This window comes from Erpetoichthys calabaricus, chromosome 12 (genome assembly GCF_900747795.2).
Source record: "Erpetoichthys calabaricus chromosome 12, fErpCal1.3, whole genome shotgun sequence".
NCBI lineage: Eukaryota > Metazoa > Chordata > Cladistia > Polypteriformes > Polypteridae > Erpetoichthys > Erpetoichthys calabaricus.
The window spans coordinates 83,195,729-83,218,874 of record NC_041405.2 but is presented as its reverse complement, the minus strand read 5'-3'; the positions used below and the strand labels follow the sequence as shown (position 1 = coordinate 83,218,874).

At 40.9% G+C, this 23,146-nt stretch overlaps 1 protein-coding gene across 1 annotated transcript in view; it reads left to right on the top strand.

Annotated features, from left to right (window-relative positions):
• The window catches only part of gpc3 (glypican 3), a 719,214-nt gene extending 704,842 nt beyond the window's left edge, over positions 1-14,372 (top strand). The window contains exon 8 of the mRNA XM_028815765.2: positions 10,162-14,372. Within this exon, the coding sequence (XP_028671598.1) occupies positions 10,162-10,334 (173 nt within the window). The 3' untranslated portion in view covers positions 10,335-14,372. The remainder of the gene's footprint in view (positions 1-10,161) is intronic.
• The last annotated feature ends 8,774 nt before the right edge of the window (positions 14,373-23,146 follow it).

Sequence of the window (23,146 nt, the reverse complement as noted above, 5' to 3'; positions counted from 1 at the left end):
CCCAGTGACCCTACTCGCTGCTTGATTCGGGTGCTGGAATTTGACTTTATCTTGGGCAAACGATATGTCACAAATATACAGATTAAGCCAAAAGAAAAAGCGCTCTGCAGAACACATAAGTGAAACATACAGTGCCCTCTGTAACTGTAAACTGTGGAGCAGAGGAGTAAATCAAAGAAAAATGTGTCATTGTAATAAACATTATGGAGGGCACTCTATGGCAGTTCACACTAAAGTCATGTGAACAAAGGGAGAACATGCAAACTCTACACAGGTGATGAATGGCCAAGGGGTTTCAAACCCATGAGAAGTTGATCGTCTACATAAGTCTTCATTTACTCTACAGATCATTGTAAATTTGCATTCTCCTTTAAGTATCACCTGATTGTTTCTGTCAGTATTATTTAGTGTACACTGTGGCTTCATGGTGTTGCTAAATTTAATTTTTTTCTTCCATACAGCATGTCAGTTACTGTTTATGATAGACCTGATAGTACCCAGTACCAACTAATCTCCATTCCCTCATTTCCCAAACCCATTTATTCCAGTGTAGAGCTGCAGCTGGGTTGGAGCCTATTCTAGCAGCATGAGGTGCAAGGCAGGAACCAGCCATGAATGAAGCACCAGTAATTTGTGTAGTACTGAAGAGTACTAGTTTGTGGAATTTTAGACTTACTTTATGGACAGTGTGGCAACAGGAGGCCATCATTGCTGCCTCACACCTCCAGTATGGTCACTACCTGTGTGGAGTTTGGATATTCACCCTGCGTCCAGTTTTCCTTCTGGCAATCCAGTTTCCCTACAACTCTTAAAGATGTGCACGTTATGTTAATTTTCTAATTCACACTGGCCTAATATGAGAGAGTCTGGATGTGTGAGAACAAGGTATGTCCCAGCACATGAAAACACATGAGCTGATCACGTGGCTGACGTGTGCTTTGTAAACGCTAGAGGCTGTTGAGAGTTTTTGGTCTGTTCTGTGGTGTGAGATTTAAATAAAAAAATACATTTTGCTCTTAAAACTTGGGTTTTGGTTGCCGCTAAGGAACCGTGTGGGAATTTTTAAAGCTTTTTTCCCTTTAGAAGGGTTTTTTTTTTGCCCGCACAAGAGCAAAAGTAGCTGGGTGTTTGGAGGTGCGCTTGAAAAGTTACTTGTACCTGTTTTTGTTTTTTGTTATCTGTATTGGAATTAGCATCGAGGAGGTAGGGTAGAAAGCAGCAGTAACTGATATCGGCATTTGTAAGCAAATAACCGCATCGTCGTAACAGCGATTCCTTAGTTTAAAGGAAAAGAAAAAAAGGCCGCGGCTGACTTCAAAGCAGTAAAAGGCTCAGCAGTGCGCAGGTAAGCGGCCAGCGTTAAGGCGCCGAGTTTGCACAAGCGGCTGTAGGAGCAAACAAGGTAGTAAAGTTTTATTTATTTTGTTTATTTTAGATTAAACAGTCCTTAGCGGTCCAGAGGTAGAACAGTAAGTGGTCGACAGCGTAAGGGTTAATTAATACAAACAGTGCGAGTGGAGAGCTTATAAGAAAGAGGAGTGCAACGTTAGGAGAAGAGACAGAGAAAAGTTAAGTTAACCTCATAGAAAGACAAATGGCAGGCAGCTGAACAGTACAGGAGCTTAAGGTGAAAAGGTGTAAAATATCTGTAGCAGATCTTAGTTATACCATTTAAGTTAAGGAGCAGCCGAAAGAAGGAGAAATTTAATTAAAAAAAATAAATAAATAAACTTAAGGCAGTTTACTAATCCCAAATGAAATTTTAATAATGAGGCCCGTGCAATGCAAGTCCTGTTGGATGTTGGACTTTTTAGATGATGGTTTGGAAGAGCCAGTTGTCTATGAGGGCTACATCTGCAAGAGATGTCAGCTGATCCAGCACCTCGAGTTCAGGGTCGCTGAACTGGAGGAGGAGTTGGCTGACCTGCGTTGTAATAGAGAATTGGCGGACTTGGCCCAGGTGTCCTTTAGAGAGATAGTGTGCACCCCCAAGGTGGCACGGGAGGAGATTCCAGACCAGACAGGTAGAAACAGGTGGGTCACGGTCACAAGGCGTAAGGCAAAGGGTGCACACTGTCCGGGGGCATCAACCCCAGAATTAGAAGTGGCAAACCATTATCATGTCCTTGCGGAGCTGGACGGTGTCTCTGATAATTCTGAGGTGGTAGGCAGGGATGAGGAGCCCCAACGGGCCACCTCAAAACCAGTTCCCAAAAAGAGAGAGGTAGTGATAGTTGGGGACTCAATCATTAGGGGGATTGAAGCGCAGGTGTGCTCCAGAGAGAGAGAGAGTCTTGCACGGTGTGTTGCCTTCCGGGAGCACAGGTGGGGGACCTCCCTGGAAGGGTGGATAGGCTCTTGGCCAGAGTGGGGGTGGATCCAGTTGTCATTGTCCATGTTGGAACAGATGACATACATAAGGGTAGTCTGTCAGTTCTGCGATCCAAATTCAAAGAGTTAGGTGCTAAGCTGAGGAGCAGAACTGACAAGGTAGTCTTCTCCGAAGTTCTGCCTGTGCCACGTGCCAGTCCAGGTAAGATTGAGGAGATTAGAAGGCTTAACGCGTGGCTAAAATCTTGGTGCAGGGTAGAAGGGTATAGGTTTATGGGGCATTGGGACTCCTTTTGGAACAGATGGGACCTGTTCCGCCGTGACGGGTTACATCTGAACTGGAGGGGCACCAATGTATTGGGGAGGCGTATGTGTAGGCTAGTCGAGGATTGTTTAAACTAGGGAATGGGGGGGCAGGGAGTTTAGGACAGGCCAGGTTTAGATCTATACATGGAAGAACAAACAATGGTGTAGAAACAAGAATGCATAGTAATGTAAATTCTAAGCAAACATTTAAATGTAGAAGGAGTAATACATTAAAAATAGCTTGCCTTAATGCTAGAAGTATCAAAAATAAGGTGAGTTGGAGTTATATGTAGCAGAGCATAATTATGATATTATAGCAATAACGGAAACCTGGCTAAATAACAAAGATGGGGATGAGTGTAACATAGAGGGATACACATTTTTTAGGAAGGATAGACAAAACAGAAAAGGAGGTGGGGTTGCTGTTTATGCCAAGCAGGATTTAAATGTAAGTCGTCTTCAGTTGGATGATGAGCCCCATCTTAGTGAGGACATGTGGCTTCGCCTGGAAAATATTAGGGAAAGGGGTCTTATTTTAGGAGTGTGTTATAGACCACCCAATTCAGACAGTAATTTCAACACACATCTTTTTAGTAATATCAAAAAGGCAAGTTTACAGGGAGATATTATAGTCATGGGGGACTTTAATTATCCAAATATTAACTGGGATAACCTTACAGATGGCGGAGTACAAGAGCAGGAGTTTTTAGAAGTAATCAATGACTGTTTTTTAACACAGCATGTTAAAGCACCAACACGGGGTGAAGCCTGTCTGGATTTAGTATTTTGTAATAATCAGGATAGAATTGAGGGTGTAGAGGTGATTGAACCACTAGGGTCAAGTGACCATAATGTAATACAATTCTCAGTATTTTGTAAGAGTGCAGATGCAAAGACTAAAATTGTTAAGTTGAACTTTGGTAGGGCTAATTTTGAGCAGATGAGACAAAGTCTAAGTAGGATACACTGGGATAAGCTTTTAAGTGTGGAGACAGTTGAGGAGCAGTGGAACAGGTTTAAAAATGTTTTACATGTAATGCAGGACAGATACATCCCTAAATTTGGAATTAATAGGAAACGAAAAAAAACTCCACGGTGGATTAATAAAGATTTAAAAAAGAAGTTGCAAAGGAAAAAACTGCTTTATAAGGCATATAAGACTAATGACTGCAAAGTCAATTGTAGAGCGTATGAGAACATGAGGGCAACCATTAAGAAGGATTTCAGGAAGGCTAAAAGACAGTTGGAGAGGAATATAGCAGATAAGGTGAAAGAAGACCCTAAGAGATTCTTTCAGTATTTTAGTAGTAAAAGAACAGTCAAGGAGGAGGTCAAGTGCATCAGGAATAGTAAAGGGGAATTAAAAGATACAGACAGTGAAATAGCGGATGCATTAAACTTACATTTTTCTGAGGTGTTTACAAGTGAGCAAGTGGATAACCTCCCAGAGGTAACAGGGAATACTAAGGAGGTACTGAGGGATTTGGAAATTGTAAAGGGAGAAGTACTGCTCAGATTAAATAAGTTGAAATCGAACAAATCACCAGGACCAGATAATATTTATCCTCATGTTCTTAAGGAGGCTAGTGAGTACATATATAAACCCTTGACGCATATTTTTAGGAAGTCACTGCGCACTGAAGAGATTCCGAAGGACTGGAAAATGGCAAATATCATCCCATTATATAAAAAGGGTGACAGGGCAGATCCAAGCAACTATAGGCCAGTAAGCTTAACATGCATCACAGGAAAATTAATGGAAGGAATTATTAAGGATAAGATCGAGCAACACCTGGCAAGGACAGGAGTTATTCTAAGCAGTCAGCATGGGTTCAGAAAAAGGAGGTCGTGTTTTACTAACATGCTGGAATTTTATGAGGAGGCAACAAAAGGATACGATCAAAGTGGAGCTTATGATATTATTTATCTGGACTTTCAGAAAGCATTTGATAAGGTGCCACATGAGAGGTTGGGCATCAAATTAAAAGAGGTGGGAGTTCAGGGTGATGTTTGTAGATGGGTGCAGAATTGGCTCAGACACAGGAAGCAGAGGGTGATGGTGCGAGGAACCTCATCAGAACTGGCTGATGTTAAGAGTGGTGTTCTACAGGGGTCAGTGCTAGGGCCGCTGCTATTTTTAATATATATAAATGATTTATATAGTAATATAAGTAACAAGCTGGTTAAGTTTGCAGATGATACCAAGATAGGTGGATTAGCAGATAATTTGTAATCCGTTATATCATTACAGAAGGACCTGGATAGCATACAGGCTTGGGCAGATTTGTGGCAGATGAAATTTAATGTCAGTAAATGTAAAGTATTGCACATTGGAAGTAAAAATGTTAGGTTTGAATACACAATGGGCGGTCGGAAAATCAAGAGTACACCTTATGAGAAGGATTTAGGAGTCATAGTGGACTCTAAGCTATCGACTTCCCAACAGTGTTCAGAAGCCATTAAGAAGGCTAACAGAATGTTAGGATATATAGCACGATGTGTGGAGTACAAGTCCAAGGAGGTTATGCTCAACCTTTATAATGCACTGGTGAGGCCTCATCTTGAGTACTGTGTGCAGTTTTGGTCTCCAGGCTACAAAAAGGACATAGCAGCGCTAGAAAAGGTCCAGAGAAGAGCAACTAGGCTGATTCCAGGGCTACAGGGGTTGAATTATGAGGAAAGATTAAAAGAGCTGAGCCTTTACAGTTTAAGCAAAAGAAGATTAAGAGGTGACATGATTGAAGTATTTAAAATTATGAAGGGAATTAGTGCAGTGGATCGAGACTGTTATTTTAAAATGAGTTCATCAAGAACACGGGGACACAGTTGGAAACTTGTTAAGGGTAAATTTCGCACAAACATTAGGAAGTTTTTCTTTACACAAAGAACGATAGAAACTTGGAATAAGCTACCAAGTAGTGTGGTAGACAGTAAGACGTTAGGGTCTTTCAAAACTCGACTTGATGTTTTCTTGGAAGAAATAAGTGGATAGTACTGGCGAGCTTTGTTGGGCTGAATGGCCTGTTCTCGTCTAGAGTGTTCTAATGTTCTAATAATAAGCACTGTGCCTGTCACTGTTCCAGCTCCCCTAAACCTTGAAATGGATAACACAGGTTGAGGAACTGGATGGATGGATGGATGGATGGATGGACAGATGGATGGATATCTGAAACAGCCTGGCAGTGTCAGTAATTTTAGATGTGCTGTAAAAAAACAGACTTGACAGTTTGAAGCGAATCTACACTGTCTGTGGAGTGCGGTCTAATAGTCTGTGGAAGATTAGATTTACTGTGTGGAACAGCCTGGCTGTCTGTGGAAGCTTAGACTTACTGTAAAAGTCAAATCTACACTCTTCCTAGAAAAGTTCAGAGTATGTAGAAATGTACTGTATGGATCTGTCTGGAAGTCTTTGTGAGTTTAGGTGGTGTACTCTGCACCAGGCAAATCGATACTTTAATCGTGATAAATGTACAACTCCCTGTGAAGTGAAGACTGATAATCTGTGGAAATGTAGATTTACTGTAAGGAGCAGCGACCATCTATGTAAATGTGGACTTGTCGTACGGAATATCCTGATGGTGTCTTCTGTAAATATCAACTTTGGGGTTACCTGACAACCAGGGGGCTAAACATGGGCTGTGTATACTATGGGACATTGTGAACTGGGTGGAATTGTGGTCCACTAGTTAGCATTCTTTGCTGTTGCCAGTGTGGAGTTTCTCCATTTTTCTTCAGTCTCGGTGAGTTTCCCTGCAGGCACGTGGGCTTTCATTGCCTTGGCACCCGGGATAGCCACAGGCCCTCTGTGCCTTTTAACTAGATTATGCAGGTTTGAGAATGTATGCATGGATATATGTATGTATACATAGTTGTTAATCTGATTTGGCCCTACGTGCTCTGAGGTTAGCAGCCTAACAGTCTGCGTATGAGGTGCTGTGTGGCCTGGCTGACTAATCTGCCTGGAATCAGTAAGGAGGGGATGGCAATCTGTTGGTTGACTTATTATGATTCATATGTGCATTTTCAATTGAATTCTTTGCTATAAAGCCAGTAGTAGAACTCGCATCATTATGTTATTTTTCATCCACAGGAGCAGGGTGTGGTCCTGCATAAGTACTAACCCATATAAAATATGTGATTAGTCCATGGTAAACAACACAGTATACATGCAAACCACTGACCTCAAACGCAAAACCAAAACTAGTCAAAAGTGCTATTGACAGAAGTAATGACAAATATGCTTGTTTCATAGCCAGGGATGCTTGGCTGGCTGCTCTCTGTCTGAAGGCGTATTCAGTACCTGAAGTGCAGTTGTTGTCAGTCTGAGGACTAAACCAAGCAGTTTGCCAGAGCGCACATTGATGTGCTATACATCTGAATAGAACTAATGAGATGACATTGAGCAGATTGTACAAAGGTATGGTACGGCTTGCAAGGGCCTGTGCACAGCAATGTACAACAGAGGTTCTCAGCCTTTTTTGCTGAGTACCACACCATTAGAAATCAGAACATTTCCATGAAAAGTACACTAAATGTTAGGCTTACACATGAAACAGAACTTACATGTTTACCTTGTAATTATACCAATACTAGCTGTGTTACCCGGCTTCACCCAAGAAACTTCCTAGACAATGGGCCTCATTTAGAGAGCTGAAGGTTAATGGCAATTATCAGAAGTACTCTGTAACAAAGTGCTTTTCTGTATAAGATATTTGTAGTTTATTTTCACCAAAGTTTAATATTATTGACAGGCAGTGTGCTATAGCAGTTAAGGCTTTGGATTTCAATTCCTGAGGCTGCTGAGGCTCCTACTACTAACACTGTGTGATCATGACCACATCACTTCACCGGCCTGTGTTTCAATTGGAAAAACAAAAGAGATGAAACAAATCATATCTTAAATATTGTAAGTGCCTATGGATTCAAGTAATAATAATATCTTTAGGTCACTGTATGCCGAGGGTGTCCAATTCTGATCCAGGAGGTCTGCAGTGGCTGCAGGTTTTCATTCTAACCATCTTCTAAATTAGGGACTAGTTTTGGCTACTAATTAATTCTTTTGCCTTCATTTTATTTGACTTGCAATTTAAGACTCAGACATCTTAATTGTTTCTTTTTTCCATATTTAGCAGTCAAAATAATAATGAGATATAAAACAAGTCAAAACATGACCAGCTAACCTGTGTCCATCACACAATATCTGAACATAAAGAAAAAGTAATATTGATCTGCTCAGGTCCACGAAACACTTTGACGAAGCTCATATAAAAAAGAAAATTAAACAGTTTTAGAAGTGTCTGCTGTACAGAATGAGAGCAGCAGTAAGACATGGAATTAAATAATGGGGTTGACATCAAGAAATGGGTTCTGATTAAGAAACTGGTTCAAGTTTGAGGCCTTAACTTAGCCAGTTATCTTTTAGTTTAATTCATATCTCATTTTTGTTTGGGTGCCGTTTAACAGTAAAAGCAGTTCATGAGACCGAGTCTTAAAAAACACAGCAAATAAAATGAAGGGAAAGAAGTCGATTAACAGCAAAAACTGGTCACTGATTAAGAAAGTGGCAGGAAGGAAAAAGTGCGGCCACTGCACCCCACCCGGACTGGATTTGGACGCCCCTGCTATAAATAATTGCCCATGAGTAAAACAGTCCTGCCTTTCTTAGTGACTCAACTTTTGTTGATGTTCAAAACACAATTTCACAGGAAAGTGTATTATTTTGAATTAAAATGGGTAATCAATATGAATAATGTGAAATTGGAGTACATTTTATTATTATTAGATGCTTATGGTCTTCATTTGTTTATGTCGTTCACTGAAGTATTTCTTCTCATGTTTGTTGTCCGTTGTTTGTGGTTCCGCTTTAAAGTCCGAAGATTCAAATGTTTTTGTAAAGAATTTTGCAGAGCAGGGGGAGGTGGGCACCACAGCCAGAAACAACTCTGTGAACCACATGGCACAGGCTGAATGTCAACTGTGGAATAGCCACACTGATCGATGCCGTGACATGGCACAACAGTCCGACTGCCACAGAAAGTCGTACACAAAACCTCATGCCACAAAAAAGAAGAGCCGCAACCTCAGCTAAGCGTCAAGCCAAACAGAGAGACGCTTCACTGATGATGAATGAGAATTGCTTAGACAGATGGACAAGTACCAGCAGCACATACCAAAGCGAGAGGTCAGCCTGATGAGCAACTTTATAATTGGAAAGTATGGTAATCGACACAGTGACATGGCACAAAGAAAAGTGATGCCAGATTGGAGGTCTGTGTGTTTCCTAGGAATTACAAATACCCTCTTTGGTTTGCTTGAACAGCTTTCTAAATAAAATTGTTAACTTTTCATCAATAACAAATGCTTGCATTAGTGAGATTTCTGATGCTAGCTCGTGGAGTTTAATTCTTTATAGTCAGGAAGCAGGTAAGTGAAGTCCTGCTTGCAGATTACTGTCCCTGAGATGTACCCAAAAATGTGATGTTATTTAATGGCTGTCCCTCCCTGCGTTGGCAGATACGAGGATGGTAGCAAACTGAATTGGTGTCTTCATACCGCTAACAGTTAGTGTGCAGCTCACTTCATCTTTTTATTCTCTGTCTCTTGGTAGCTGTCAGCCCTTCTCTTTTGCATGCACCACTTCCTAATTATCTGCCATTTCCTGGTCCCAGCGTCTAAGGGGAAGAGCACACAATTAGAAGTACTCGTGTAGCATTATAAAATGTTCTGATAAGTTGATTTGAGATAGATTATAAGAGGTTTAGGAGCCTTTGCATATAATTCAGTGTTAAACACATTGTAACGTATACATGCAGAGGAGTGCCCAGTGCAGATGATCTACGATTGTGTGTCAGTAATATTCAGGAGCCGGGCCGCAGTTTGAGAATCCCAATATACAAGAGTGATGTCTGCATAGGGTAACTGAAAGAAAAACTGGAAGAAGAATGAGACAAGTAATGATTTTTTTACGAGTAAGTTGAGATGCCTAAATTAAGGCAGAGCTGTTGAGAGAAATATGGTACATCAGGCCACGCTTTACATACAGCTTATCTGACCTAAAGTTTAACTGTCCTTGTGGAGCTGTAGGTCTGTTTGTATCATTATTCCAGCTCGTGAGTGAGTGACTCACAAAAACATTTATTGATAATATTCTGATTGTGACGTCTGGCCTAACCGCTCTTCTAAGACCTCACATTTCTTCAAAGTCACAAGGCTACATTGCATTAGTTTGGCATCTTGTTTTTAATACACTTATTTTCTGATATGGCAAAAAAGTGATGCCTGTTTAGATTTGAAATTGTTCATATTTCCAGCTACACTTCATCGATCATCTGACAGGTAAGGATTTGGGAGACATTAAATTCAACATGAAAAAGGGTGAAGGACTCCAACATGGATTTACAGTCATTTCTGGTCCACACAGGTCAGCTTAAGTTTGTCAAAGGCGCTGGCTGACCCCTGCTGTACCTTTGACAGGAACTGAAAGATGACGTCACAAACTGACAGCATTTGTGTGTTCTTTTACAGAGCTCTCAGAAGATATGGACATGGATGACTCCACCTTTCACAAGCAGCTTTTGCCACCTTATCATGGTCGAGATGGCCTGGGGTCACCACAAGGAAATGCAGAAAGGCCTGGCCCAGCTGGAAGTGCAGTTACTGCAGTCTTTCTAGTGCTGATACTGTTTGGACTCCCCTGACCTTTCTCTGGACCCCAAGTCCCTAGGAACTTAAAATCTAGGACATAATTTGGTACTATTCTGGTCCACCTTCAATTTCATTGAGTACTGGATACTATAAACAAGACTTTGTCAAAGACAATAATCTTTAGCTTGTAAATTAGCATGTCGAGTCAGCTTTTTATCATAAATGAGTCTGACAATATATGGGTTTACTTTATATGATGTATTAGGAAGCATTTTTGGACATGTCTGTGTATTGAAGAAAGTCATTTAGCCCAGCTGTCAGGGTCTGTCAGTGCAGAGATAACTAGACAAGCTGAAGTACCAAATGATTTGCTTTTAACACATTTGATTTACAGCAAGCAAGAAGTATTTGAGTAGTGGTGTGAATGGTACATCTCCATTACTGTGCTGAGCATAGACAACTTTCTGGACTACCCGGCTTTTTCATATTATGGTAACACTTTCTCCATCCTTGCGCATACAAGCATTTTTTTTTTCAAAGAACATTTCATCTTATACAAACTTTATAATTCCTAGAAGAATCCTTTCAAAATGAAATGCATACTCTAAGAGCATAGATATTTTACAAAGAAAACAAATTTTAAAGTAAGGTGATCAGAACTGTGTTGGGCTGTCATGGTCATGGGCTGACAAAAGTAAATGACCTATTGACATCTTTACAGTTTTTTCTTTCTTCAGATCATTTCCATTATGAATAGATAGCCATCAATTTTCTGAACTCAGTTTTTCATATATTGGTGGAATAAAGAAACACATTTGTCAATGGGCTAAACATTCCAGCTTCATTACTAGAATAACAGTAAATACCTGAGGATAATTGGAAAACAAAACAGTACAACATCACAAACATCAGGAAGAAGCAACAGTTGTCTGTCAGTCCTTCAATATTTTGTGTGATGTCCCCTTGTGGCCACCACTGCTTAACCCCCCTCACCCACCAAGTCAATGACCCTCTGAATTTACAGTTATGAGATGTTATTCCATTTCTGCAAAAGAATTTGATGAAGTTGCTGGCCATTTAGCAAGCAGGGGGTACCATCACTGGGTGTTTTCATTGACAACATCCCAATGGTACTCTGTTGGGTTAAAGCCAGGAGAGAAAGCCGGCACCAGTAGCCCAGACCTCACTCCTCATGACAGATGTGACAAGGGCACTGCCTCATCATAAACATTGCGGGGCAAAACATTATAAGCTACAGCACCTTGTAATTCAACAACAACAATAATAATAATAATTCTCAAACTGGCATAGCATAGGACAGTGTTACTGCACCTCATTGGTGTCGTGACTCACTTTACCCCCTGGCAAATCGTGTATGATTTTCAGAGCAACACGATCATTGGAGATTTGTGACCCATCACTACCCACTAAACAATAGCAACTCACGACCTACTTGCAGCGGCCCGCAACACAGTGGTTAAGAAAGACTGTCATAGGAGACAATGATGCAGCAAAATAATAATAAAAGATTAAGACAATAACAACAGTGTAATGCTACGCTTTGAATGCATTTCCCAAGACTCATTTAATTCAAAGTATAAGAACCTCTCAAAAGGACTTGCAACTCAGCAAATTCTGTCCCCAGTCATTCACCACCATATATAACATGAGCAATTTCACACTTAACATTTTGCTTCTAGCATGCTAAAAAAATTCTCCATAGTTGGTTTCTCACTGGAAAAATTCTAACATTATGCATCGATTGGATAGTGATACTGTGTTCTTTGCATATGTTGGAAAGGATACAGTAGACATGAATCACGGGAAAATGTTTAATGATAATCATTATGTTTTCATTTCATTAAGTGTTGTGATTATATTAGGCAAGTCAGTTTATTTCAAGGACCTAAATTTAATGTATATACTGTACTTATGTGGCTCCTTGGTAAGATAACAATTGCATATTCTACCTGATGGGTTAAACAGAGAGCTCCCTGTTCATCAGTTCATATATGCTGCTACTAAATGGTTATTTTGTTTCCCTCATGTAACACAGACTTTAGAGAAACGTGAAATGCTAAATAATAATAATAAGCTTGCCGATACAGCTCAGGTTCTATGTGTTTCCTAAAATGCTGCACCTCAAACGTATATTTTTTCAGGAGAAGCGCTATTTTGCATCAAACCCCTTCACATTTATCTCCAGCCAGTCCTGACTCCTCTCTCATGTCTGCAAGTTTTTGAGTACAGATCCGGCACTAATGATTCCACTCTTAGCATCGTTTAGCATTTGCCATTGTGAGTTGATCAAATCACAGACTTGCTGCACTATAAACAATTTGAAGTCAGTAAGTCAACATGTCAGCAGGTATTCATGGCTGTCTATTAAATCACATCTGCCTAATGAAGTAATTTTTATGAAATATTTAGGTTCAGGACAGATATCAATAACCAGACATATCAAATATGAATTACTTGCAGTTAAACAAAAAGATTGGATATGAGCCAAAAGCCAGAATTTAGTTACTGCAGTCTCTGTGTAGCATTAGTAGAGTTTAGCAACATATAGATTCCAACATGGCCGATACAAGTTTTTAAGTCCATATTTACAATTGTAGATTTTATCTAGCATTGACGCAACTTTATAATTAGAGGGGCAGTATAATGCCTATGGTTTTGGCCACAGCAATAGTGTTTGGCCTGGCATTGTCCTGCTGTACAGCTAGGCATCTTGGACATGTGAGCAGAGATCCTCTGACAAGATGCCTTGCTCTGCATGACACCTGTCCCTCACCATCCTGTCACTGACGTGGGCTTTGATTCTGCCAGCAGTTACAGCTGCAGTATGGGACGCAGATCTGAAAAACATTTTTAAGAAGGCCCAGCTTGATGTGTCAGTCATTCTATTGTGCGGTAACCTGAGGGCGACCAAATCTTAAATGGATATCTGCCTTGCTGTTCTGCTGACTGCTTGGCTTTCACCAAGCGGCATAATCTATAGTGTCTGGCGATAGTGGCATATGACATGTCTGCCTGCAGAATGCCAGTGGCCCTCTCTCACTTCCGGTGCCATTTGCTGTGACCTAAGCTTTTGTGGTAAGGCTTTTTTAAAGATACCCACAGTGGGCATCGCTCCACCTGTACCTGATTGGGTGAAAATGCACCTCATGGGCTTTCATGTCTTTGGCAAACTGCAGTGCTTCACAGCACAAGCTGGACTGCTTGTCCGGAGCTCCTAAACATAGTGACAACTTTTTTTGAAAGTAGTTCTAGCTGTAGGTTTTTTATTTCAGAAACTGTTACATTTCCTTTTCCATCAGTATATTTTGCTACTTTTAAAATACATATTTCTGTTACTTTTTAGAATATTGTGATATTTGTTCTGTTTATTAGCTGGTTGTTTCAAAAGGAATATCTGACACTTCCCCCAGTTATTTTATAGATTAGTTATTCCTTAACTACCTCTTGCAAACAGTTAAAAGTTTAAGACAGTCTATGCTGTCAACATTTAATTTAGACATTTCATGGTCCTATGTGAAACCAGTTTGACGTTCTTTTATAGTATAATTAGGTATTATGCATACAGTATTCTGTACAGTAGTTTATGACTTTATAGAGTGGCCAATTTGTTGAGTAGAGCTTAACACTAAAGTTTCTGTTATCTCCTGAAATATGTACAGGTATTTGATGATACATTTTAAAGGTTATGTATGCCGTATATAGTGAACTTTTAGACACACTTGAGAAGACGGCATCTGAACTGGAAAGCACTGAAGCACACGGGCCAGACACATGAACCCTGTTAAGAAGGTAAAAGGAGAGCAGTAACCTGCAGAGTGCACTTGAAAGGTGGTGTTCAATCCCAGCACTGATGTTTTTTCCCCGTCTTGTTTTATTTGCTGATTGGATATTCCACGTAGTTGTGTGAGTGGCAGGCCTTGCCAGCGAGTGTTGCCAGAGACCCTGAATTCCTCCTATGGACACCCCTACTGTTTTAACTGCTCCTTGTGGCAGTGGAGTCCCTGCACCTGTTGTGTTTTCGCTCCATTTCAACTTTTGTAATCAGGTATCACTTTCTGTATTTACCTCCAAACATCTAATAGTTCTATTTCCTAAACAATTCATATAATGTGCTCCATTTTATTGCCGATGTACACTTAACAATTCCAGGTTTTCATTATTTCTTAGTTTTTTTAAAAGCAATTAACAGTGATTGGCTTTCAGGTACAAAAATCAAAGTATTAATTTGACGAGTGTATTATTAATTATGTAATATTTTAAGTATGTACAAAGTTCTTCGGAAAAAACACAAAAATGAACAAACAAGCGGACACGTGCAAAAAAGAGTTCCCATAACAAGGTTCTTAAATAAAGACAGAAATTAATCCCATTATTGAAAGAAGCTATCACAGCTTGGCTCCTCTTTGAAACTCAAACCCCCAGGTCCTGTGCAGTTTTTCTTTTGAACACTTTGTGTCACCTTGTAAATGTTAAAGTTCAGCAGTAATCTAGCAAAGAGTATGATTTTAGAACCTGATTTAGTGTCCAACTATCACCGCACCATTGGGTGCGACATAAGAACCATCACTAGATGGGGTACCAGCCCAACACAGAGGGTACTCACTGAGCCAAGATAGAGCGGCCCATCAACCCAACATGAATGTGGTGAAAAACACAAACACAAGGTGGACATGCAAACTCCACTTGGGTAGTGCATTGACTGGGCCAGGACTGAAACTGGTTCTGCTAGAGCAGTGTGGCACCATTGCTAACCACTGTATCACCATGTTGCCTCTCACAAGGCCAATTAAAAAAATCAATCATATGCATTTAAGAGGCACTGTGATTCTTAAATTAATAAGTGCACATCAAATTATTGTATCACAAAGGCATACAGTATATAGTTTTAGTTTCTTACAGTATATAATCTCCCTAAATTGGTTATATTTGAGTCATTTTCATTCATTTATTAATTTTCATCAAATGAAGATTTCAAAATATTGTGCATTCCTATGTGAAGTGAGGGACTCCATCTTTTTCAGACTTTTGACAGCTACTGAGCTGGTTTCCTCATCTTCGGTGTGCTCAATGAAGATTCCCAGAGGACCTGACCATTCCCCTGCCCTTTATCCTCTGCAGGCTAAACGTGTGCCCATTCATCAGTGTCCCTCACTCTGCAGCTCAGCAGAAATGCCAAACATCTCAAGAGCAGAGCAGACAGCCCCAGGCTGAACTGTGTGACTGGACCCTCACCATGAGTCCCCATGGCAGAATACAGGAGCCAGTCCAATCAGTGGGCTTTTTAGCCTCTGTAATATAATACATACGCAGGAAATAGTATCCTATAGGGGGCATTGCTGGACCCCAAACACCAGACACAACTGCATACCCGGGTTCAAATGTGAAGTGTAATACAATTAGAGCACCTTCAACAGGTTTCTTTCCTCAGCGCCTCCCAGGTGCGCTGTGTCCCTACTCCATACCCGACCCCAGCTCACCTGGGAGAGGTCATGTGACTCCTTTTATCTTAGACCCAGGAGCACTTCCAGGGCTTGGACACGGTCAGTTGGAAGTACCTCCAGGTCATTTGGAAGTAGCACAGAGTAGGGAGTGCAAATCCCTGTAGCACTCCTTGGCGGCACCCACAGGATCCAACAGGCTTGTCTAATAGGACTACAGCATAACTGCGGGTGTCCAAATGGGCCCTGAAACTCAGGAATGCTGTCTTCTGGTGTATTGAGGTAGAAAGCAGTGTTGTTTCATCAGCTCCCCCAGACTCTCCATTACCTTGGCCTTCCTGGGTCCAGAACCCAACCCATGCATGTCATCCACTAAAATATACAATATATATACTGTATTATCTTGTGATTTAGAAAATCTGCATGCAAAACAATTGTTTAAGTGCATTTTATGGTGTTCATAAGAATTGCTTATGAATTCTTGGAAATCACTTCAGTTTTTTTTTTGGCCCAGCGCCTATTTGGTATACTATTCAACTCGTCTTTTTATTCAGGATATCAATGTTTTTGGGGTTTCACCATATTTTTGGCCCTCAACACCTGGAAAACCCTCATTTTTTAGGCCTTTTTTTAACCATATTTTGTGCAGGAAATTACACCCTATTATAAAGAGTAAACCAACAGGTGTCCTCAGCAGTAATAATTAGAACGACTTGAACTTGTACATGTCACATAAGGGGACCCCAGGGGTTCACACCCTAACAGAATACAGGGAGTCAAAGTTTTCACAAAACTTCAAAAAGTAGGGATCAGTAATGTTGGCATGTGGAGTGCTGCCTTATTCAATTTTGAGGTTGCTGATAATGAATATGACCATGTTTTTGATATTTCACTCTTTACTGGTGGTCCTAGCCCTCTAAGTTCCACTCCCCAAAGGTTAAAAATGATAAATTTCAAACATAAGCATGTGGGGTATCGCTTTAGACTAATTCAAGGTCAGTGATTATGCATATGATGTTATTTTTAGTTTATGATTCTTTACTAGGGATCTAGCATTCTATGTACCTTCAACAGAGGGGGAAAATTACAAATTTCCATTACAACTGAGAATATTTAGACTTTAAACATTTAAATTGAAGGACACATTTTAATATTTCAAATATATGATGCAACTGTTCTTGTTTATTATTCACCTCTACCACATGAAGTAAATCATTGCATTTCTTATGAAGACCCTTACAACTAATTCAGACTTTTTTAACTTGGATTACAGTAAGGCTAAGTGACTTTCTCAGGGTTGTATATAGAGAGAGAGAGAGTGTGAGAAAGAGCCACTGGCACTGTGGACATTAAAGATGTCCTCCAAATGCTTTGGTTTCCTTCTGTTGCCCAGAGATGTTCAGCTTTAAATTGGTGAGGTATAGTGTAGTGTAAATAGATTTGTTGGACCAACAGTTTTCACTCCTGCCTGAAGCCTGTAAAAGAAAAAGCAGGTTCAGAAAGTGGATGAAATACTCACTCTGCTGGTTTAACAAGCATTTCCTGGGGTCACCACAGTTGTCCAGTTGCCCCTCAAATTTTGGGGGTATTGGAATAGACTTATATATGGCTGCATGACCTTCCTGGCACCAGCCTCCGTGAGGGAACAAACTAGAGGGAAAGAGACCATACTGTAACACCAGGTCACAGGAGTAGGGATATAGTATGGGGTGTATGTATACAGTTCTCAAAAAAAGTAAATACATTTTAGGAAATAAAAAAAAACATTCTCAAAGCCTCCTAATCTAGTGTGGGTCAAAGGGGAAACAAGACAGGAAACAGTCCAGTAGAGGGTCCATCACAGGGACCACCTGCACATAGGCCCACACAGAGGCCATTGTAGAATCACCTGGAAACCAAATCTTTAGGGATGTGAGAGGGAAACTGCAGCACCTGGAGGAACACAAGGGAAGAACATGCAAACTCATCTCAGATAGCAGCTGGTGCGGGATGTGAAGACATGATACTGGATCTGTGAGGTTGTACCCTAAAATAAACAAGATAAAACTCCATCAGACAATTTGGTAAAGTAGTACAAGATTGTTGTATTGTGTTAGCCATTATGTATGTAATGAGAAGTCAAGCAAAATTACACTTTTTATTGGCTAACTTAAAAGATTACAAGGGTTCCTGAAGAAGGGGCCTGAGTTGCCTCAAAAGATTGCATATTGTAATCTTTTTAGTTAGTCAATAAAATGTGTTATTTTGCTTGACCTCTCACTACATTTTGGTAAAAAATCACACTCTTATCCCTGAACAAATGTCCCGTTATGTGTTTGAAAATATTTAAATTCATTCAGGTTTTCCAGTGGGCAAGGGCCAGAGTCCAGAGCCCAGCAGCCAAGGAGGCATCACTTACAACTGCTGAGGCAGGAAGAATGCCACCTGACTAGTTTAAATGAGGTCTTGTGTGCCATTTTTGGGTTTGGGTCTGGCTATGCATTTGAAGTAACACTTAACATCTGCACTTCATTGTAATTATTATTTGATTTTTCTAATCTGCAGCCTCCTCACCCTACATAGTGAAATACACTGCATGTATGGTCAGGAACAAACAAACAGTCAACTATGCCATCTGACTGGAGAGCTCAGATCTGGAAAGTTGATGCCACAATGTGCTGCAAAGAAGGGTTAACATCATCTATGATTATTTTGTAAAAACAGCTAATTCTCCAACCAACTTAATCTAATTTAGGATCGTAGAGGCTGAAGCCCTGCAGTATTGGACTTGGGGCAGGAACCAACCATGGATGTGGCGTCAGTCCACCACAAAATCTACTTATGCATATGGTTGTCATTATACATTTTCATAACTAAATAACAATATGGAGTTTAAATATATTTTTTGCTCCTGGCAGTTTCCATTTTTCATTTGTTTCCAGCATTATAATGTTTAAAAGTCAGATCTCTTGCGCAGTAGAGTGCAATGGTTGGACACTTTATACTAAGAGAGCTTCCTACAAAGAGAGGCTTTAAAGAGGCTGCTGCCAAGCCTAGGGTGTCCACCACCTGTAACAGGAGTATGGAAATTATAACACTTGGTGTGTGCAAAACTGATAGTTTAAAGAAAATAGTGAGCTATCACAGACAACCATCATGATTATCTAGGGATCTGTTGACAGTAGCAGACAGGAAGGAATCTGCTGGAAACTTTAATTTCATGCCTTGTATCTGCCTGAAGAAGGGGTCTGAGTCGCCTTGAAAGCTTGCATATCTTTTCAGTTAGCCAATAAAAGGTGTCATTTTGCTTGACTTCTCACTACATTCATAATGGCTAACACGGTAGTACTACAACTTACTTCAAAGAGTGTTGCTGCACTTGGAGGGACACAGCACCATTCTTCATAAGACAAGGATTCAGTTCTTATGTTGCTGATGCTACTAGACCTGCCCTAAATTCTCAATTGGCTACAGAAGCCAGAAAGTGACTGCAAGTGCTCTGTGGCTTGAGACACACATTGAAATTAATCGCACTAAATGCGATGAAGCTGACTTCTCAAAAGCATTAAGTAGGGATTATTATGGACCTTTTGTGGTAAGAGGGTAAGTCCGCCCTTAGCGTTGCAAGTAACAGCATTGCACATCATTAGAGACCCTTCAGAATCATCTGTATTTAAGGTCTATAGATTGAATAACAATCTGTTTAACATACGGTATTTGTACACTGGTCAGCATTCCACTGCATGAACTCCTGGCACCACTGTACTCAGAGACAGAGCCAGTCAGTCCATTAGGTGACATAGGTGGCCGCCATCACCTGAGGGGCACCATTTCTGAAAGTTAAGTGGGCATCTGTTCCAGACACCGAAGGGGGCCCTAAAAGGTCATTGAACTCTGATGATATTAAGTGGACGCTGTTACCCACTGGGTGCAGTTTATGAATATAAAAGTTGGCATTCTCTGTACACCAAGTCTGCAAAATACGGGGTGCTATATAAGGGGCCCGTGCTCCGGATACTGAATGGGGGCACAAGTCATTGAAGTCTAGTAATACTGACTACCTGCTATTGGCAATGAGGGGCAACATCTATGTACCCCACCTAGGGCTCCAAATGGGCTTCGACTGGCACTGCTGACAGAAGTGCATTGTAGAGCACAATGAATGGCCCTACAGAGCTCTCTGTGTTCCATTCTCAGTGTAACTGCCTGCTCTGTTGACTTGGAACTGTTTGCCTGCTTAGGCCTGGCACCTCAGACCACGACATTAACATCACAATCTGGGAGCACACACACGTTCAGCTGCCATTATCTTACTGACATCACCCTCCTTGACAGTTCCACTCCTTGAGGTTTTCTCTGCTCCTTACATTTAAAGGTTTTTGTATAAACGACCCTGAGCATGTGTGGAAACATCTGCTTTCAGTCCAGTTTGTGTCCTCCGTTTACCTCTGTTTTAGCTTTTTTTGAGTGCACTCTGTAGATTTATTTACCGTGTATATATTATATATTGCTTAATTAAAATTTTATTTTATGCATAATGGAATGAAAAAAAGTAAATCCTATTAGACATCCAAACTGTGAACAAAGCTCTCCTGTTTTGCTTGGTAGCTTCTGCTCTGCCATTTGCCCAGTCAGTGAGCCAGCCCTAAGAATCAGGCTACCCTCTCTATGTCCCTCGGCAGAGCCCTGCCAGTTTGTGACGGCTGGTGTGATTTATATAGCAAGCTGGTACAATGATGGATGCAAGGAAGAGCAATGCTTTCTGGGGGTGAAATTTGGACTGAAGGGTGAATTTCTTTTAAGTTGTGCCCCCTAGTTTTATGTTTGTGTGTCATTTTAAATGTTTACTACATGGTGTTTGTACATGAAAGAAATCCTGAGATCAACCTGAGGAGCTACAGCTTGATTTAAGAGCTTCTCTGAAGGCCATCACTTTCCTTGTATTGATACACAAGAGGTGGGCCATATACCTTAATGACCCCCAATGCTTGGCTGCCTTTAGCTTTGCTCACTTTACAAGCACATCTGCCTGTTTATATCAAAGAGAGGAAGCTTTTGAAGGACCACAGCTTGCTGTCTGCCTGCTCTACTGGTCCTCTCAGAGCTGCATTGAGGTCTGGGTGCTGGCGGCTGTGACACTAGTTTCTTCCAGCAGAGAGTGCTCTCATTCATCGCAGCTGGTTGAGGGCCACACGCCTTTGCACACAAGGCTTCATGTTGCTCCTCCATGTTTGTTTTCTTTCCAGTAGGGTAACCATGTAAAATGTGTTTAACTTGAGCAACAGTCCTCCCTGGGACGCTCTTGCTGATTGTCTGCTATTGTAATTAGAAGAAGGAGACACACCAATGCCGCACAGGACTTGGGCCTAAGTTGAGATGTTTTGCCTAACAGATTTACTGGTGTCACAGGGAAAGTAAATACATGATTTGGCATGTGGTGAAAACAAAAGCTGACTGTAACCAGTACATCAAAACGCAAATGTTAAAGAAATTACTTTGTCTCTCTGTGTACCTTTCTATCTTTCTTTCATTTTTGTTGAAGTGTTTTTTTTTATCATTTGGGACTATCCTCAGTTGTTACGAGAGAGCTTTTAGATTTTAGAATTGGATTATTGTGAAGTAAAAGGAGATTGGCAGAAGAAATGAAAAAAAAACATGAAAGCTTGTTTGAAAGCCCGTCCAACACGGCAAGGAAGTGGGGATTCAGTGGGGATTCAACTTTTTTCCAATTGACAGCCTCCCCCAAGTTTTAACAGAAGCTTTAGCAGACACAGTTTGAATTAAACAGTAACTGTATATAGTGCCTTTCAAGGTGCACATCATCCCAGAGTGACTTGTTAACAAAGTGGGTAAAGTAGGGTAGATGTACTTGCTGAGGGGACTCTGTACCTCCACCAGCATGGTGGCAATGGCATTCAGAGCAGGGGCTGCATGGTCCAGTTAGCTTTGATCACCGCTTGCATTCTGCTATACAATGAATCTGTCATTCTGGCACCCTCTGAGTCATTTTAAGGCCATGTCACATTGCTTGATGACTACAGTTGCTGATCTTGTTGGCTGAGGATGCCACTTTATATGACCAGATATTACAGGGTATGACATGCTAAGGCCATGTCACATTACACAGCTTTTCATTTGTAGACTTCTTTACATTACCACCAGTCGGATGTCTGCAACTCGTCCAGACAAAATCAAACAGTATGGAAACAGTACAGATATTGTCCTAAGTTGTAGGGGTGGGCTCTGCATTTCACAAGATGTAAATCCATGTGCAGCTGCCCAGAAGTACAATACATATAACACAGTGATGAGGAATGGGGAACACAGGTGTTTTGGAGCTCGAAAACTGAGGAGAAGCCCGTCTGTCTGATGTCTTATGTTTTACGGGGCACAATAGAATGAAAAAAAGGACAAAAAAAAGGGGACAGAGATTGCAGCTGATCTCTCCATATCTGTAAATGTATGTCACAGGAACCAACTTTGCTGGCTGTACATTATTGGCTGTTAGAGTTTGCAATACTTTGTAAATGTGGAACCTTGAAAAAGTGTGTAATTTGACTTTCCCTGTGATTTCTAGTCCTGTAAACTGACATGCAGCAGTGACAAAATTAGCAACAGTCAGCAGTCGTCAAGTTTGACTACAAGTTGTGTAATGTAATGTGACCTCAGCTTTAGACAACTATGTAACTACTTTCCAGCACAATTTCACATTTTCAAACTATCACAATGCTTGCCCCTTTTTCTGACAGCTAGCAATGTGCTGCCTGAGGGAGTTAGTGCTTTACACGTACAACAAGTTCAGCTTCCATCTCTGTCCTTTTTTTTCTTTTTTCTATTTTGTTGTGGTCCAGAAAACACGAGACAGACAAGCCTCTCTTCTGTTAGTGAGGTCCAAAACACTTGTGTTCCTTATTTCTCCTCACTGTATTATATGCATTGTACTTCTGGGGGAGCACTCATTGGTCCTCAGCTCTCTCCCGCGCACAGAGCCCACCGCTATGACTTGCTTGATTTTGTCAAGGCAAGGTGCAGATGGGTTGGACTGAGGCGCTCGGTGCTTCAGACTACACAACGGGGTGGGGGGGCCCCTACTCACTAAGACTATGTAAATAAAGCCTGCGACTGATAATTGCTGGAAAAGTTGTGTAATGTGACAGGGCAGTAAAGCTTTAGCAAATCCTCAGAGAGGGATGAAAAGGTGTGAAAACTGAGAGTTTATATATCGACAACAACATGCAGAAGTGACCTACTATAACTAATAATTAATGCTGTACCTGAGGGGGTCTCTTATTTAAGGATGTTATGCACACCTTCACCCAACTGTCTCCTAATAACATGAGATAAGTAAACAAACAAATAGCGTGTTCCTGTTGAGATTGACTCAGTGGTGTCAGAAAATGCATGGAAAAGAGCAGCTGTCTCTGTGG